This window comes from Megalops cyprinoides, chromosome 2, assembly GCF_013368585.1.
Source record: "Megalops cyprinoides isolate fMegCyp1 chromosome 2, fMegCyp1.pri, whole genome shotgun sequence".
Classification (NCBI taxonomy): Eukaryota; Metazoa; Chordata; class Actinopteri; order Elopiformes; family Megalopidae; genus Megalops; species Megalops cyprinoides.
In genome coordinates this window covers 4579602-4598410 of record NC_050584.1, presented here as the reverse complement: position 1 = coordinate 4598410, position 18809 = coordinate 4579602, and the positions used below count along the sequence as shown (strand labels likewise).

Genomic DNA, 18809 nt, shown 5'->3' with positions numbered 1-18809 from the left:
CAGCACGGAACTAAATTAAAGAGACTTTTAAGGAAAATCAGTGAGTGAAGAAACTCTGAGCTGAACCATGACTGCCCTTCACAAAAATGTCCAGCTATCCAATTGATTTTAATTATAAACAAGGTTGGGAGGGATACTTTTAATATGTATTCCACTACAGATTACAGAATACTTGCCCTAAAATGTAATTTGTAACATATTCTGTTAGATTACTCAAGGTAAGTAACGTAATCGAAATACTTTGGATTACTTTCTAAACACTATTTTTAAAAGTATGTAAGTAAAACATATGAAGTGTTTTATTAAAGCTTTATAAGGACGTGCACCAGTATAATTCTCATTACCGATATGTTTTATGATGAAGTTAGAAGGCTAATTAAAAGGTCTATTTTACTGAACTTTTCACATTTCAACAAACAGGTGCATGAAATGATCACAACAGTACATTAAAAGTAGTTTTCAAAATATTTTAATATACTTTTTAAATAAAATTTCAGATTCAGATTTCAATTGTCATTTTACCATGCCCTTGCGTACAATCAAGAATGAAATAATGTTTCTCCCATACCAACAGTGTGCATAAGTTAAGACAGACAATAACCACAACATATATCTATATACATTACACACTGTACAAGCAAGGAGTGTACTGTAAATTGAGTTTTGTAGCAGCAAAAAGTATTTACAATATATTTGGAGGAATAGCAGCATGTACTTGTACTGTCAATAAATTATCTGTATAGTCTGTACAAAAAGTGCCAGGTGCAGCGTGAAAAGGATTGCACTGGTGGAGATAAGTGAACCATTTAATCCCTACACAGGGGTTAATGATTCCGAGGGGGGGGCAAGACCTTTGTCAAATTTGAAATTAAAATGGAACCGGTATTTCCATGACATAAACGCGTTGTGCCGGTTGCTTTCTGTCTCATTTTCCATTCTACTGCACGCTATTTTCTTCAGGGCATATGGGAGATACACCCCGGAGTTGCCTATCATTGGATTGATTTTCCAGCTGAATAAACATTAAATGAAAAAAATAAATGAAATTAAATGAAATCCAAATCCAAAAATCCAATGTAATCCCTTCAGTAATCATCTACATATTTTTAAAATGTAACTGTAATTTGATTACCATCAATTTAAATGGTAACTGTAATGGAATACAGTTACTCATATTTTGTATTTTAAATGTGTAACGCCGTTACATGTATTCTGTTACTCCCCAACCCTGATTATAAACAAATATTTTTAAAGCATTAAATGGCTATAACTGGAAGATTTATGAGAGCTAGAGTCTTGCAATGAAGCATTGTTGTGCATCTTCATAAGCATTGTCCTGATTGATTGAGCATTACCTTCAAGTTCCTAAATGTCACAAACGGTGCTTGTCAATAATGGGAAAATCCGACAGGAGCAGGAGAGGAGACAATTTTTAGAAAATTTTTAGTAGTGTTAAAACTCAGTTTTAGATTTGTGATTAATGTTTTTCAACACTGTTAGCGTTATATGATTCCAACATGACTTCCATATGTCACTGATTATTCTGTTTCAATGGTTGTGCAGCTGCTCACATAATTTTTTGAGTAGCTCTTTTTTTTCTTGCACCACAGAGCTGGAATTATGACAGTGGCATGTGTTTGAAAAAAGTATTCAGACCCCTTTACTTTTTGCACAGTTTGTTGTGTTACAGACTTAATGTAAAATGGATTAAATGTATTCTTTTGGATGTCAATCTACATACAATAACCCATAATGACCAAGAAAAAAAACTTGACTGGAGTCCAGAGAAAAAAAGCGTCTCTGGTATGATGAGACAAAAATTGAACACTTTGGGCTCCAAGCACTACATCTGGCAAAAACCAGGTACTGCTCATCACCTGTCTAATACCATCCCTACAGTGACGCAAGGTGGTGGCAGCACTGTAAGGGAGACCAGTGAGAATTAAGGGAAGGATGAAGACAGCCAAAGAAGAAAGAGGTTCTTGAAGAAAACTCCAGAGTGCACACAACCTCAGACTGGGGCCATGGTTCACCTTTCAGCATGACAACGACCCTGATGGTGAAGGCTGAAGGTGAAAGGTTGCAAGAAGTGACAGACCAGGGTGGGTCGTGGAGGAGGTACACTAAAAAATATACCTTTGTTTTTACGGTAAAAACTGGCAGCTGTGGTTGCCAGAATTTCACCATAATAAATACGGTTGAACCTTTTCTACTATCACGGTTAAAGTAAAAAAAATATACCGTTGTTTTTATGGAAAAAAAACTGGTAGCTGTGGTTGCCAGAATAATTCTGTAAAAAAATACAGTAAAAATGTAAACAACTTAACGGAACAACCTGTAAATTTTACAGTTTAAAACTGTTGTAATTTACAAAAAAATACATTTTAAATCAGTAAATCCAACAGTCTTTTTCTGCTGAATTAGCATGACCACACTGCTATTAAACTAACTCTTTCAGTAAGATTTACATGCAGTTTTCACTTATTGTACATTGACTCCCATTCAATTTCACTGAAAAATACCAAACAAACAAGTTTTTAACCATAAAAGCCTCATTATATGACTGTCATTTAATGGGGTTCCATCTACCAGTGAGAGAGGCTGCCATACAAGGTACCAATTAGCCAGTGGGAGCAGTTTGGGGTTCAGTGTCTTGCTCAAGGACACTTAGACATGTTGCCAGGAGACAGCAGATTCAAACCAAGGATCTTCCAATCCTCAGTCAACTACTCTACCTCCTGAGCCACTGTCACCCCAGTCAGCACATAGGCAAACATTTATTTTTTTCAATTAACAAAGAGAAAAAGGGAAGGGAAGTCAACAAACAGTAACACAAACCACTCAACGGTGGCACCCTACCGAACCCAAACAAACATGGACAATGAAAGTGAAGGACTTAACTAAGATAACCAATATAAACAATAATTAATCACAAGCAACCACCTAGTTCACCTTAGCAATCACAATACCCCAGCAGCCACCTTGTGCACTGCACGTTAGTAACCACCTAAAAACACCTTACCAACCACCTAGACCGCCATAGCAACCACCTACAAACACCCTAGCAACCATCTAAAAACACCTTTACAACCACCTAATAAACCCTGACAGCCACAAATGATTGCTAGCATTGCTGCACAGCAATCACTTGACTTTCTTCAAGAAATGCATCTTTCTATTTATGTTTTAGTTTTCCATTGCATATAGCACATCACAAGGACATTACATAAAATGACAGCAAATTACAGTATATTTAAGCATACATGTTTTACCATCAAATAAACATTATTAACAAACATATACCATATTTTTAATATCTTGTTTCTGTAGAAATTAAGGTATGTTTTTGCTGAATGGTGAAAGGTTTTATACTGTAAATTTAAATGTAAACATCAGCAAAATCTGTGATGTCGACAGAATAATACCGTTAATTTTAGGGTAATTACTTGCTTGTGACATTATGGTATATGCCCATTAATTTTACCCATTTTATATTTTCACAGTAAAATTGTGTGTTTTCTACATACTATGACAGTAAAAATTAAAGTTATGCACTTTCTTGATTTAGGGTAATTCTATGTATCTACTATGGTGATATACTATTTTGGATTTTATGGTCTTTTACTGTTGCTATTTGACAGTTTTTTACCGCAATTTCTACAAACATTTTTTACAGTGTAGAGAAAAAGAGACAAAGTAATAAATCTGCAACAATTTCTAAAAAATGCTTTTGCTTTGTCATTATGGGTCATTGTGTGTAGACTGACAGCCAAAAGAATACATTTAATCCATTTTAAATTAAGTCTGTAACAAAATGTGCAAAAAGTGAATGGGTCTGTACATGTTTATGTGTGCAGTTTTAGTGGAATATCTACCAAACATCATTAAATAAAAAACACAGACCAGAAAAGACAAATTACAGTAACTTAATGCACAATATTGCATTATTATTACATTAATGCTATATTTTAAATATGATTTCATAATGTGCGTGTGGAGGAGTTATAACAAGCTGGAGATAACATCCGAAGGAATTCTGTTTTATGATTATTTATTATTTTGCAGGCTAATCAAGACACCTGTATAATCAAGAATCAAATCAAAAGTCAGAGGGAAGTGATTTAAAATTATGTTGATGTGACTGAATTTACTAAAAACATAACATTGGAATATGGAATCAACATGTTTGCATCTGATGTTGCTGGGAACAAAAAGACAACAAAAAGGTAACACATAAGACAATGAACGTGAAAACCACAGTCATTACTGTTGCAAATAAATAAGGTGCTACCCAGTAGCTCTTTGTATAACTGCTGTAAATCCAGCTTTTTATACCTCACGAATTGTTCCAAACTCTACTCCTGTTAACTATGTATTATGTACACTGATCAGAATACACTCTTAAGAACTAATGCATGCTGATCTGTAATATCAGGGTTTTATGTTGGTGGTGTTATTAACGATAACAGTACACCACGTTCAGTATGCCACTTAGTACTGTATCACTTTGAATATTAGAGTGCAAATTAACACCAGACCACTCGTTTGTTACCTTTTAAGATTAAAAACCATAGCAGGGTAAACCATGCAAGGCTGACATTGGTATGGTGTAAGCAACACAGCTACAACTAATAAAATTGATAATGGGTGTGTTAGATTTACAGCAGGTGTGCGAATGATCAAGCATTGACAATAGTCAATAGTGTTGGCGACACAGAGGCGGTGGGGGTCCTCAAATCAAATTCTGCTTGGGGCCCCCTGAGTAGGATTGGGCCGGCCCTGAGTAGGATATTAATTCTGTAATGAGTTAAGTAGCTTCACTCCTAATTAGCTTAAAATGACAGTGGAGACTTGTATTATTGCATGCTGCAATCTCAAGTATAAGATTTTGCCAAAACAGGCCAAGTTTGCAGGCTATGTATTTAATTGCACAGTATGATGACTGATCTAGTCACCCTGTGGTCAAAGAGGGAAACAAACTGAATGAACTCAACAAGTTCAAAAAACTGAAAGAAATGGAAAAACTTAAATCAATAGTACCTCCCAAACCGGAAGAACTGTTGAACAAGTGAACTACAGGGACCGAACGAACCAAATTATTGTACTGGGTACCGATTGTGGAATTTACATTCTATGACTGTACTAGTTCTGATACACTGCCTGGACAGCATCCCAACCCAATATAATTTTTCCTCCAGTTGTGGTCATCTTTGTTATTTTTCTGTAGGCTAATGGAGTTGTATTTTAAGTATGTTGTGAAGGTTGCCTGACTGGTGGGTCTAATGAACAAATGGTTTAGAAAAGTGAGCCAGTACATAGAGCACAGTGAAAAGAATTGTTCAAAAAGATTTTTTGTTTGGAAACTGCACAACGCTATACCTCACTAACTTCAGTTACAATTTATTGTTAACAGGGACGGCTGGTATAAATGGGCTAACAGGGCTAAGCCCTGGTTAGGTATCTAGCTAATAGATAGCTGGTTAATAACTGATAGATATTAGCTAGATAACATTTCCACTGTTTGTCAACCATCGTTAGCTAGCTAGTACTGTCAAATAGCTATCAGTCAATCTAATATAGTGATGATATATTGAATTATTTGTTGGTTAAAATAAGAGGTGATTTTAGACCTATCCCTCAAAGCTTTTAAAAACGGTAGCTAAATGACGGGAAATACTCCGTTAAATGAATCCCCAACTGTTCTTCAAATTTAACTTATCGATCTAGTTGAACATTAAAAAATCAGAATGATTCGACTTTTTACGTTGTTGCTGGATACTTTTTGTTCGGATTATACCTCAAAGAACGGCCAACACTGCTTGTGACTAGCCACTATTAGGAACTATTCGAACCTTTGGGACTTCATCCAAAAATCACCGGACTTCAATGACATGGTGATTAACCTGCTTGCGTCCCAGAAAGGTTGTCGATGTGAGCTTCTCTTCAAATAGTAGGCCCAAGCCTACAGACCTCTTAAAAGACCATCACACATGTTTCCTTTAACTTTCCTGTCTACCTATTGCCTGTCTCTCTTCTGTAATGTATGTTATTTTTGCTGTGGTTACCAAATTGCTTTATTCGGGACATGATGTTTGACACAATATCTTGCAAAGCGGTTGTGATAAAAACAGTTCCAGTATCTATTGGCAGTCGTTACAGTTGGAACACGTTTTGTAGTGCATCCCTAGGTGGACCCTTTTCTGACATTGTAGGTTACATGACAGGGCATTCTGTTCTATCATGTAGCCCATCATTCTTGCATATTTTGTTTTTGTTAAAAATGGCATGCGCTAATGTGTACAGAAAAAAGTAGTCAAATGGTATGTATGTGTGTGTGTGTGTGAGAGAGAGGGAGAGAGAGAAAAACAAAAAGAGATAGAGTTTTTGGCATCAGGCCATTCTTGTGGGTACTTCTCTATAGTGTTGTTGTAGAGCACTTACTATAACAAGGTATATAGTGTTGTTGCTGTAACTTGGTATCTCAGATGTGATGCTGCTGTTATGATGCTGATGGGTAGGTTTTTTTTACACCACATGCATTCTCTTGGGTGAAAAGTGTCGACGAGTTCACGAAAAGCATTTGTGAGTTGAAGTGTTTTCTTTTCAATATCTTACCTTTCAGTGGTACAGGCACATAATGTGGCAGGAGGAGGAAAAGGCGAACATAGCTATTGTACTTTTGGGTAGCCTATAAAAAAATCACACATAGCCATCCAAATAGAGCTACCGGTACACGTAATTTATTATTAATCATACATTTATTATAACAGGAAGGTAAGTTTTTGTTGTTCGTTATGTAATGTTAGGTCACCAGTTCACCTATCTCACTATACCTATCACTATTACTTAGCTACAGCTTAGCTAGCTACTAACGAGATAATAAACTACTAACCAACGTTACTGATCATCGTAAGAGACAAGTTTTCGCAGTATAACTATAGCTATCTCACGAATGTCAACGAAATGTCTTAACGAATGTCAACGAAACCGTGGAAAGCAATATACAGGCATGCAGAAAAGACTACGAGACAGATGTTTGTATTCTTCTGGTTTCGTGCCAGTCGCATGATAGAAACGTCATCAACACGCCCACTCGCTCGCGGTGGATTCTCCAGAACGTTACCTGCTCTATTCACACATGGGCTCACTCCGACATGAGACGGACTTTGTACTGGGGAGCTGGCAGAAAAAAGTCCGTCTCATGTCCAGTCTGACTGATTCGGACATTTGCGTTCTCACATACAGCTCCTCCGGGTAGGGGCTGGATACGTTTCGGCTTTCAGTGCATGTCTAAAAGGGGCTTCACAGTAACAAGTAAAGGTTCTGTTATTTTAAATAGATTTTTACATTTACAGTTGTTCTGTATTATTATGGATATTTTCACAACAAAAGCATTAGCTAATGTGTTTTTATCAATATATAACATTTATAAGCAACAGTGGACTGTCAACGTGGACATCTCAGCATGGAAGTCTCCAATCATGTTTTGAAAATCGATCCGCCGTTATGTCATACTCAGGGTGGGAGCAGGGTAACTCTTCAGTCAACATCTATGGCAAAGTGGACCAAAAGTTTGATGTGTGTCTGTATCTACCTTTTGAAGAAATCAGAAAATGGCTAGATGGGTCAGCAGAGACCCCAAAAAGAATTCAAAAAAGAGATACAGTAGCTGGATTTAAAGTTATATCCACTAATGAATGAATGGCCTGGTGCACTTAACGCTTGCTAGTTGTTCAGAAGAGACACGCTTAAGCTGTATTGGTTTGATAGCTAGCTAGCAAAGTGTGTGAAAGCCAAATTATACTTACACATTCAGCTAAAAAGTACAAATATCACCTTATAAACACAAATCTAGCTAGCTAGCTACAATGCAAACAAAACAATAAATGTAACTAGCTAGCTACTCTCATATTCCGCTGCAAATACACATATCACCTTGCAAACAAACACATAGCTAGCTACAATTTAAAAAAAACAAGAGTAAACCGTTAAATACTACATGTATTGGGGGTAGTGGGCAGAGTTTTCCAGCATGCCTTGGGGCGATGGGACTGTTGTTTAGCCCACCGTGAATGTGTTCGACTTTGATGTATTTCCCTCCTACCGTGTCAGTGTGTGCGTGCTACTTCCTGGTTTCGCTATTGCCAAAATAAAAGGCTGCTTGCCAAAAAGAGCAATAGCAGCAAGTAAATGAAATGTTTTATGGGTAACATAAAATTTTATTACAATAAATATTGATTAAATATACAAGGTTTTTATGTACAGAATAATATCAACACTGTCCTGTGGTCATGTTTTTATGTAATAATACACAAGTTAAAACGGTATAGTTTTGTAATCTCAGTCTCATTATTTGTATCATTGCAGCATTACTACATTTTTATACATAGTTTGTTTTTAAAGGAGGAAATATCTTTATTAACATTTAAAGACATAAGATTTGCACAATTTCATGTAAAATTAATGCAGCAAACTGTATTTTAATTATGGAAAATTACTGTATTTTTATGAGTTTGGCTAACTTCTATAATTTTACAGTATTTTATTGGTGCCCCAGCTGCTGGAACATATATATATGTAACATATATCATACATACATACATATGGAGCATAAAAAAAAAAAAAAAAAAAATATATATATATATATATTTTTTTTTTTTTACACTGCAGGATATGCACTGGTATTTCAAAAATTGTACCTTTCATGTCAATGTGCAAATCACTGTATAAAATGCGAAGCAACATAACTTGCAAAGTCAGCTGTTCTACTCGCTAGTTGCTATCCAGGGAGGGAAGTAGGATGTGTGCCATGTTTACCCAATAATGGGACATAACTGAGTCACCAAGCTAGCTCGCTTATAGTTTCATTTAAACTATTTCATTAAAAATATCTGGGATCTACTTATGAACTAATACATAACTTAAATCTGTTGATATAATGGAGAAAAATATGTGCTACTGCATACTTGGCGAATACAGATTTATCTCCTTTAGCTATTGTTTTAGCGGTGTTGTTACTGTTTTTAATTATTTTTTACACTTTGTGAATGACATACTATAAATGGAAGTCAAAGTTAAATGAATGATTTAAGATGTAATAAAATGTTTCCAATGTACTCAAAAGCTTTTTTCATTTGTTGCTCTTCCAGAAAAATGATAGAACTGAGCAGTTGGTGTCATCTTTCCTGAATAAGAATCCATAACCCACAAACTGGGAAAAAACTACACTTTTGTGCTTCTGTAGAAAAGAACCACATCAGAATGTTGCACAACAATATGATTTCATTCATTTGAACACTTACAAATACTAGGTTAATCATAGGTAACATTTACTATAATAACATTTATAAAACACCTGCAGTAGCAGTACACATTAGTTTCCTTGTTGCCTCACCTCATTATCGCAATCTTTCTCCAGGAAGTGACGGGCGACGTGGCTGGGCAGGATGTTGCACAGCATGTTCTCATTGTGCTCCCTCAGCTCCTTCATCTCACTGATCTCCTCCTTTGCCTGCACACGCCACAGGAAGTCCAGCCGAGCTGTGTACTCCAGCTGCAACAACAAGCAGTGCAATAATAAAGGATGATAGTGAGAAAACACAAGAGCGTGCAAATACTGAAATAAAAACTGTATTGCATTATATTGATATTAATTTACAGGTGGACCAGAAATAAGCTAAAGCCTTTAATCAAACAAACTTTCTTTCACCTTCAAGCCCTCTTGGGTACACATCTATAGGCTTTGCACACTTGGATTTGGGCAGTTTCTCCCTTTAGAAAATTTCCAAATTTATTCAAAATCAAAAACTGAAATATCTCATTTACATAACTATTCAGACGCTTTGCTATTGCACTCCAAACTGAGCTCAGATGTGTTCTCTTTGCTTTGATTGAGATGTACAAATGAGATGGCAAACTGAATTGACTGGACATAGAAAAGGACACACCTGTGTATAATTCACAGCGTATGTTAGACCAAAAACCAAGCCATGAAGTTGAAGAAACTCTCCATAGACCTCTACAATCAAATTGTGTTGTGACATTTGATTGTGGCAAGGGTATAAGAGCATTTCTAAAGCTTTGGAACACAGGGGGCTCCATCATTGTGAAATGGAAGAAGTTTGGAACCACCAGCACTTGAGCTGGCCATCCGGTCAAACTCAATAACCAGGAAAGAAGAGCCTTGGTCAGGCAGGTGACCAAGATCCCAATAGCCACTTTAACAGAGCTTCAGAGCTCCTCTGCAGAGATGAGAAAACCTGCCAGAAGGACAAGCATCTCAGAAGCTAATTCATTAGAAGTGATAGGTTTGAACCAGTTACATTTTATTTAAATTGCATTTTGTTTGAACGTTGTTTGAATTACATTTTGTATTTACGTTCCCACTGACTGGAGTGACTCCTATTTTTTGTAAAGAAACTGTGGAAAGGGACAGCGTTGTGATTGAACCACTGGATGATCAAGAGAGGTCAGATCGGACCCATAGTTGGGTACATTTAGGTGTCATTGCCTTTTGGGGCATTTAGAGGGGTTAGATCGGACCCATAGTTGGGCACATTTCGGTGTCATGGCCATTTGGGGCATTTAGAGGGGTCAGATCGGACCCACAGTTGGACACGTTTGGGTGTCATTGCTGTTTGGGGCATTTAGAGGGGTCAGATCGGACCCATATTTGGGCACATTTGGGTGTCATTGCCGTTTGGGCATTTTGGTTGCGACTAGCAGTTGCCTCCGCGGTAGTTGGTTCTTTCAAGTCCCACCGGACACGATTAGGTGTCAGTGCCGTTTGGGTACATTGGTTTCTGTTAGCGGATGCTTCCGAGTACCGCTGCAGTTGTTGTTGGCATTAAAGCTGTAGGAAGTAGCCTACACTTGGGGTAGTGCTTTGGCCTTTTTCACTGTTTCGGTAAAAAAGGAAGATGTGAGAAACTGGGCTGTGTGCCAAGTGTGTGTAAGAAGAACCTTGGTTGTTTGCCAAATTGAATGAATGCGTGAGAGAAAGTGCACTATCGTTTGTTTGTTCTGATCTTAATTTGTGTTTTGTGTTTTATGTTCATGAGTTGAAATGCTTGTATGCTGGCAGAATAACTGTTGTATTTGTTGTGCTAGGCCTGTGTGATATGTTATTTGAAGTGTACACGAATATAGCCTATAGAATATAATAGCCTATAGGCCTATATAATATAATAGGATTATCATAAATATTGATATAAACTTGTCGAGGTTCCGGTCCAATAGCATGACCGTGGACAGTATGAGCCCCTAAATATTCTTGATTCTATGAGCCCGAGATAAGGGAGTAAGGTTAAAGTAATAACACACAGGAATCGCCCCTATACAATAAAAACAAAACACACACTTTCCCTGCCCTTAAAAACTGTTTTACACACAGGGACATAGCTACCGACAAGAATTAGCTAAGTACTTTGGCGCTAGCTGTAAAATTCTTTATAGTAGCTAAGATAACTATAATCTCTGAACCGTTACCAATCGCGGGACCGGGAATGGAGAAAGAGATATTAAATGAAGAGATTACGAAATCTGCTACGGAAGCGACTGTACCTGGATACAGTGGCGTAATTAAGGCTAAAACACAGTTACTTTTGAGAGCACAAAATAGCCAAACTAGCTGAAACTATGAGTGAATGGTGGAATGGTCATAAAAATGGTGAAGAGAAAAGGAAAGAAGCGATTATGTGTGTCGTGCTGTTGTATCACAGCACAATAGAAGTACGGCAGAAACAAAAGTTAGAGCATGACACACAATTATAGGAACTAACTAAAGAATTGACTGAGTGCCGCAGTCATCTGAAACAATGTCTGGATGATTTAATAGGCGACTTTAATGTGCATATGGATAATGAACATGACCCGTTCAGAACAGCATTTTTGTCTATCATTGAACCTATTGGACTCTATCAAGCTGTGGATAAACCCACACATTACTGTAACCATACTCTAGATCTGGTCCTCACATATGGAGCTGATATTAACCAGGTAGAAATTATGCCATTCAATTCCGCATTATCGGACCACTATCTCATCTCTTTCAATTTACCGTTAACATGCTTCACATACTTGGAGCCCAAATCTTCTTCTAAGTGCACGTTTTCTTCTTTTACAGTTAATGCCTTTATCGATGAGCTCCCTACATCATACTACCTGTACAATGAAATCTTCTCTAGTGTATGTTCAAACCCTAGCTTAACTGAAATAAATCTACTCGCAGACAGTATTGACTCTACTTTGCATAAAACTCTCGACACCGTTGCTCCTCTCAAAAGGAAGAAAATCATAGACAAAAAGCTAGCACCTTGGTACAATGACCATATGCGTACTCTCAAATAAGCTATGTGAAAACTCGAAAGAAAATGGTGCTCCACCAAATTACAAGTTTTTTCCTGGCGTGGAAGGAAAGTCTCCTAACCTACAAGCATGCCCTCACAGCTACCAGATCCAAATATTTCTCTACCCTTATTGAGAGAAATAAGGACAATCCTAGGTACCTGTTTAGCACTATCGCCAGATTAACCAAGAGTTAACCCTACCATACCAGCAATTTATAGTAGCAATGACTTCATGAACTTCTTTGTTAGTAAAAGTAAAGATAAGTGACACAATACAAAAATTTTCATCGACTTCTGCCTCCTGCCTGGCCAGTCCTGTCCCAAATTATGTAGGTATGTCTATTAGGCCCGCCTCACACTTTGACTCTTTTATACCCATTGAATTTAGCGACTTTTCTTCTTTTATCAATTCATCTAATAACTCTATCAGCTAACTTGACCCCATACCAACCGGCTTCCTAAAACAGCTACTGCCTGCAGTTGGCACACCGCTAATAAATCTTATCAATGCCTCCCTTACATCTGGACATGTACCTCAGTCTTTCAAAGTAGCAGTTATCAAGCTTATTCTGAAAAAGCCAAATCTTGATCCCAATGACCTGTCAAACTACAGGCCCATCTCGAATCTTCCATTCCGCTCAAAAATCCTGGAAAAAGCAGTATCAAAGCAACTCTGCATTTTTACACGCTAACAACATTTTGGAAGTCTTTCAGTCCGGGTTTAGACCTCATCATAGTACAGAAACTGCTCTTCTGAAAGTGCTCAACGATCTTCTACTCTCCTGTGACAATGGCTGTATCTCTCTTCTTGTGCTGTTTGACCTGAGTGCTGCCTTTGATACCATCGATCATCATATCCTCCTCGACCGCCTCAAAAACCTGGTTGGTATTAGTGGACAGGCTCTATCCTGGTTTAGGTCCTATGTATCAGAACAATATCAGTTTGTCTCCATTAACAATGAATCTTCTGCTCATTCCAGAGTAAGATATGGTATACCACAAGGATCTGTGCTTGAGCCTCTGCTCTTCTCGTTATGCATGTTGCCTCTCAGCGATATCATCCGTAAACATGAAATTAGCTTCCACTGTTATGCGGATGACACTCAGTTATACATCAGTCAAACCTGATGTCCCTCTGAACATCTCAAACATGGAGGCCTGCCTAAAAGATGTACACAATTGGATGGCCGAAAATTTTCTCCTCCTTAACTCAGACAAAACCGAAATATTGGTCATCAGCCAAAATTCAATCAGGAGTAAATTCACTCACTTTACACTGGACCTTGATGGTGTCTCCCTCTCCTCGAGCGCAGCTATCAAAGACCTTGGTGTCGTCATTGATCCTGAGCTCTCTTTTGAAACTCACATAACTAACACCTCTAGGACAGCCTTCTTCCATTTGAGAAATATAGCCAAAATCAGGAAAATTGTATCAATTTATTATGCTGAAAAATTAATCCACGCCTTTGTAACATCCAGATTAGACCATGTGCAAATGTCTCACTAAAACCCCTTCAGCTGGTACAAAATGCAGCTGCTTGAATCTAAACTAGAACGAAATGTTTTGAGCACATTACCCCAATTCTAGCTTCTCTCCACTGGTTACCCATTAAATACCGGATCGATTTTAAAATACTCTTACTCACATTTAAGGCTTGCCTCTCCCTATCTTACGGACCCTCTTCACCCATACCTTCCACAAAGAGCCCTTTGTTCCCAAAATGGCAGGCTTCTCATTTTTCCAAGAATGGGCAAAACTACTATAGGCGGTAGAGCCTTTTCCTGTCAAGGCCCTCTCCTGTGGAACAGCTTACCTACCAAAGTTCGGGGAGCAGACTCTCTCTCCACCTTTAAGTCTAGGCTAAAAACACATCTACAGTACAGTATACAGTAAATCCTTTAGCTGAGGGACATGGTCTGGTGCTGGCGTGGATCATAGAGTCTCTGGTGGACTAAGTGGTCATTGCTGTCATGACATGGACTCTGCCGTGACCTGGTGTTGACTGCCTTAGGGCCGCCCTCATGACTATGCCAGTTCCTTGCCTTGTGTCCCCTAGTTATGCTGCCATAATGTTAATCTGCCAGGGTTTTTTCCTTGTTGCACACTGGCATCTTTTTTCCCTGCCCCTCCTCTTCTGCCTCTCTGCTATACATTCATGTCATTCTTACCATCCACTAATCATTGTTCTCTATTTGTTTCCTGTCCCTGCTCCGGGCTCCTGCCTGGAGCTGTAGTCCAAGCATCACAGCCCGATCTCCAGTCCTGCTACTTCGCTGCCCTGCCTATCAAGCCAACTGCGTGCCAAGAACCGGACATTCTCTAGAATACATTTTATAATTACTCTGTTATTTACTACTGTTTATCAAAACTCAAATGTTTTAAAGTACATTGTACAATTTCAAGTATTTTATGTAATTCTATCTGCCCAGTGCCGGCCAGAAGCAGATGGGCTCCCCCTCTGAGCCGGGTTCTGCTCAAGGTTTCTTCCTGTAAATCAGGGAGTTTTTCCTTGCCACTGTTGCCTTAGGCTTGCTCTCAGGGGGTCTCAGGCCTGGGAATGTAAAGCTGCTTTGTGAAAGCGCTATACAAATACAATTGAATTGAACTGAGTAAAACACAGATCAGAGACATTTTGTCAGCCTCCGCCAACCTACCCCTCTTCTATCCTGAGATACACTATATGGACAAAAGTATTTGGCCACACCTGTTTTTCAGAGTTTGGGCTAGGCCCTTTATCTCCAGTGAAGGGCAATCTTAATGCTTCAGCATACCAAGACATTTTGGACAATGCTATGCTTCCAACTTTGTGGCAACAGTTTGGGGAAGGCCCTTTTCTATTGCAACATGACTCTGCCCCAGTGCACAAAGCAAGGACTATAAAGACATAGTTTAATGAGTTGGGTGTGGAAGAACTTGACTGGCCCGCACAGAGCCCTGACCTCAACCCCATTGAGCACCTTTGGGATGAAGTGGAACGGAGATTGCGAGCCAGGCCTTCTCATCCAACATGAGTGCCTGACCTCATAAATTCTCTACAGAATGAATGGGCACAAATTCCCACAGAAACACTCCAAAATCTTGTGGAAAGCCTTCCAAGAAGAGTGGAAGCTGTTATAGCTGCAAAAGGGGGAGCAACTCCATATTAAAGTATATGTATTTGAATACAATGTCATTACAGTCCCTGTTGATGTAATGGTCAGGCGTCCGAAGCAGCTGTGGCCATTGACACAGTTCCTAACCCGCAACTGGGGGGGGGGGGGGGGGGCAGCCTGCCATGATCACGATGTTAAAACACACAGCTCTTAGCCCCTCTGATTTACCAGCTACGGTTAAAGAGTTACCAGAATTGCAGAGACAGGACACAAATCTAGGATTTTGGAGTAAGATAGGACAGTATATGGCTGTGGGTGGTTTGCATGCTTTTGATGTGTATACTCTAACTAGAGCTAAATGTCCTGAAACAGCCTGGATGAGTCTGAGTGACAACCACAGGGACTCAGCATGGGCTAATATGTTGAAGAGAAATTTAAACTGTATGCAGCTTATGGTAACCCAGGAAACGAACCCAGTAGAGATAGCGGCAATTTCCTGAGTGCAGTAATAGAGGGCAGTCTTCCAGTTTTTAAAGACAAAGCTGGGGAAATTGGTTATGCCCCAAGAGACTGTAGCGACCTATTGGCGTGGGCTGCACGTATAACCAAAAGGCACACTGCTAGGAACAAAGAGGGAGGCAGAGAGAGGGACTGAGATAAGTAATAAGACATGGGCAACTGCCAGGCCAGTCTGCTCAGGTAGTTGAATTATAAACTCTAGCCGCAGCTTGTGAAGCATGCGCTTTTTGGGCTTGTGCGTGAATAGCGGGCTCCTAACTAGTGCAGGAGCCCCAATACAAAATGGGGGAGTAGTGAAGAAACTACATGAAGCAATACAGAAAACTAAGACAAGTGGCAGTGTTGAAAGTGAACAAATTAACGAAACAGCTGTTCTCCATTTCAGAGGACTGGGTGACGACTGGGTGAAAAATCTGCCGTGCTCCTCTCTATGAGAGCAGGGCCAACTAACCCAGATTCACTTTCACCCTTATGGTAATGGATCAAGTATAGTGATTTGGAAGGATCCAAGATGGGTAGATACAGGAATGGGCTGGGGAGAGGCAATTAGAATACATGAGATGTTTAATATTAACTGGAATAAAACTGCTGCAGGACTGGAGGAAGATGGTTGTCCCACTCCGAAGGCCATATATGAGCATGCCCTTCAGCAAAGAGGTGAGACACGTTCTACATGCAGTCCTCCAAAGGAGAACCTCTGCCCGGCCTAGTAGGTGTATCAATCAGACACTCTCGTTTAGTTGTCGTAGTGAATCATATTATCTGGCCTAAAAACTGTTCTGTTTTCACAGAATTAGAAAGAGTCAATCCAAATATTGATCAGCACTATGTTACAAAGGTTACCCAAGTGTTTCAGGAATGATGCAATTAGGAAACATAGGGATTTGCTCTCAGATATTGCAGGATGGGTGGGAGCCGCTGGGTCAACAGTAAACGCAATTTCAATGGCACTAGAGTCTAATAACTAAGACTGGGCTAATAACCTGTTAGCGACAGGTACTATATCGGTGGCAAAAGAAGGACTACTTTCTAACCAAGCTACTCGCCATCTTGCTTCCGCTACGCATGATACTGGGGAGGTGATCACTGTTCTGCTCCAGCATTTGGCCAAAAACAGTAAATTTTATGAAAAAATCTTGGTGGGAGAAAACAAGCGCATGAGAGTAGAGGAGGTGTGTTACAGGACTAGCATGGAGGTGGCAGCCCTAATAGATGACCTTCTCACGTCAGTGTACCAGGTTGGGTGCGGTCAGCTGTCCTTAAGGCTATAGAGCCGCCTCCCTGGGTGGCGGCCGGGGAGGGGTCCCTGTGAATAGTGGGGGCTTGCCACGGATGGTATCGTTTAACACAGCTATCATTGTTTCCAAATTACGGCTAGTGGTAGCATAATGTAGCTAACGCGTTTGGACATAGTAACTGCTATCCGGCAGTTTGGTTAACTGTCATTATTGCGGCGCAGATGCGATGTCGCAAATGTCAGGATTTAAACCGATAGGGGCAATTGCTCTGTCAGATAGCTTAGCTGCGGTTTAGAACGGTGTCTCACGAGTTTAGCGCGCAGCTGAGTGTTAAGCTGAACGTGATTGCTGTGTAACAACACGCACCGTTTCAGCTGATTCGCAGTTAAACTGTCTGGAAACCGGAAGCTGGAGATCTACCCCGAACCAGAGCCCGTCTATGCAGATATGCTCTGCCAGAATGAAGAGTTAACAAGAATGCCACTTAATGACATGATTTACGATTCTCTGCAAGTTGGATCCTTGATGTAATATAAATATTATAGGCTATTGTAATTGTTATTAAGATACGTTTTAAAGAGGTCACGTGACACTCTCTGGGGAATGGCTGCTTAGACTGTGAGCTCCTGGCACCATCGTGTGAATTACTGATTTTAGTTTATCCCCTGTTAATTACTTAATGCTAACATATTATTGCTGACTTTTTGAAGACTATCATGTCACTCCAGCCTACAAAAGAGATGTGACGACAGACCAACAAACCTAAAAACACTGAGCATGCTACTGAGAAGGTTAGCGACAAAGATGGCGTCCCCCTCGCTGATCCCCTGGCTGCTGAAGTAGCAAGCATGCACCAGCTACTGAAGCAGATGGATGCAAGTCAGAAAATAGCACTGGCAGAGATCAAACAGACAACGGCAGCAATAAGCGAGAAACTGGAAGTGCTCACGGAACGTCTAGATAATGCCGAGACCTGTCTTTCTTTGCTTGAAGAAGCTGCAGAAGCCGCTAAGGCCGACCCTCAAGCTCAAATGTCTCAGTTGGTACAAACGCAAAAATGGGTCGATGATTTAGAGGCCGGGGCAGACGTAATAACCTGAGATTTCGGGGTTTTCCTGAAGGTTCTGAGGGAGACAATGCCGTTGAATTCTTGGAAAAACTAATACCTGATCTTTTGGAACTTGACTTTCCTAGGGGGCTTGTCATCGAACTTGTCATCGTACTCTAGCACCCCAACAAAAGGGTCATCCACCGAGGGCTATAATAGCAAAGTTCCTGTGCTTTCAACATGTGTCTCGGATTCAACGTGCAGCAAGAGCAAAGGGGGAGATCATCTGAGATAACAACAAGATCAGCATTTTTCCAGACTACACCAAAGCGGTGGAGGCACAACGTCAAAAGTTCAAGGAATGCAAGAAAAAGTTGAACGACATGTAAAGTGACTGTGCAGATCTGTGAAAGTTTGTGCGTGATTAATGTTGGGAGTAGGAATGGGTGGAGAATAGTCCAGACTTCAGTATGGGGGGGTGGTCAAAGTTCAGTTCTGTGTTGGAGCAGACGGCTGAGGGAGGGAAGAGAGTTTAACTTCCTAACGGCCTGGTGGATGAAGCTG

General features: G+C 39.7%; 1 protein-coding gene across 1 annotated transcript in view; it reads right to left on the bottom strand.

Moving 5' to 3' along the window:
- LOC118772739 (adenylate cyclase type 8-like) overlaps positions 1–18809 on the bottom strand; it is an 87391-nt gene that overhangs the window by 10078 nt on the left and 58504 nt on the right. The window contains exon 14 of the mRNA XM_036521312.1: positions 9395–9553. Within this exon, the coding sequence (XP_036377205.1) occupies positions 9395–9553 (159 nt within the window). The remainder of the gene's footprint in view (positions 1–9394; positions 9554–18809) is intronic.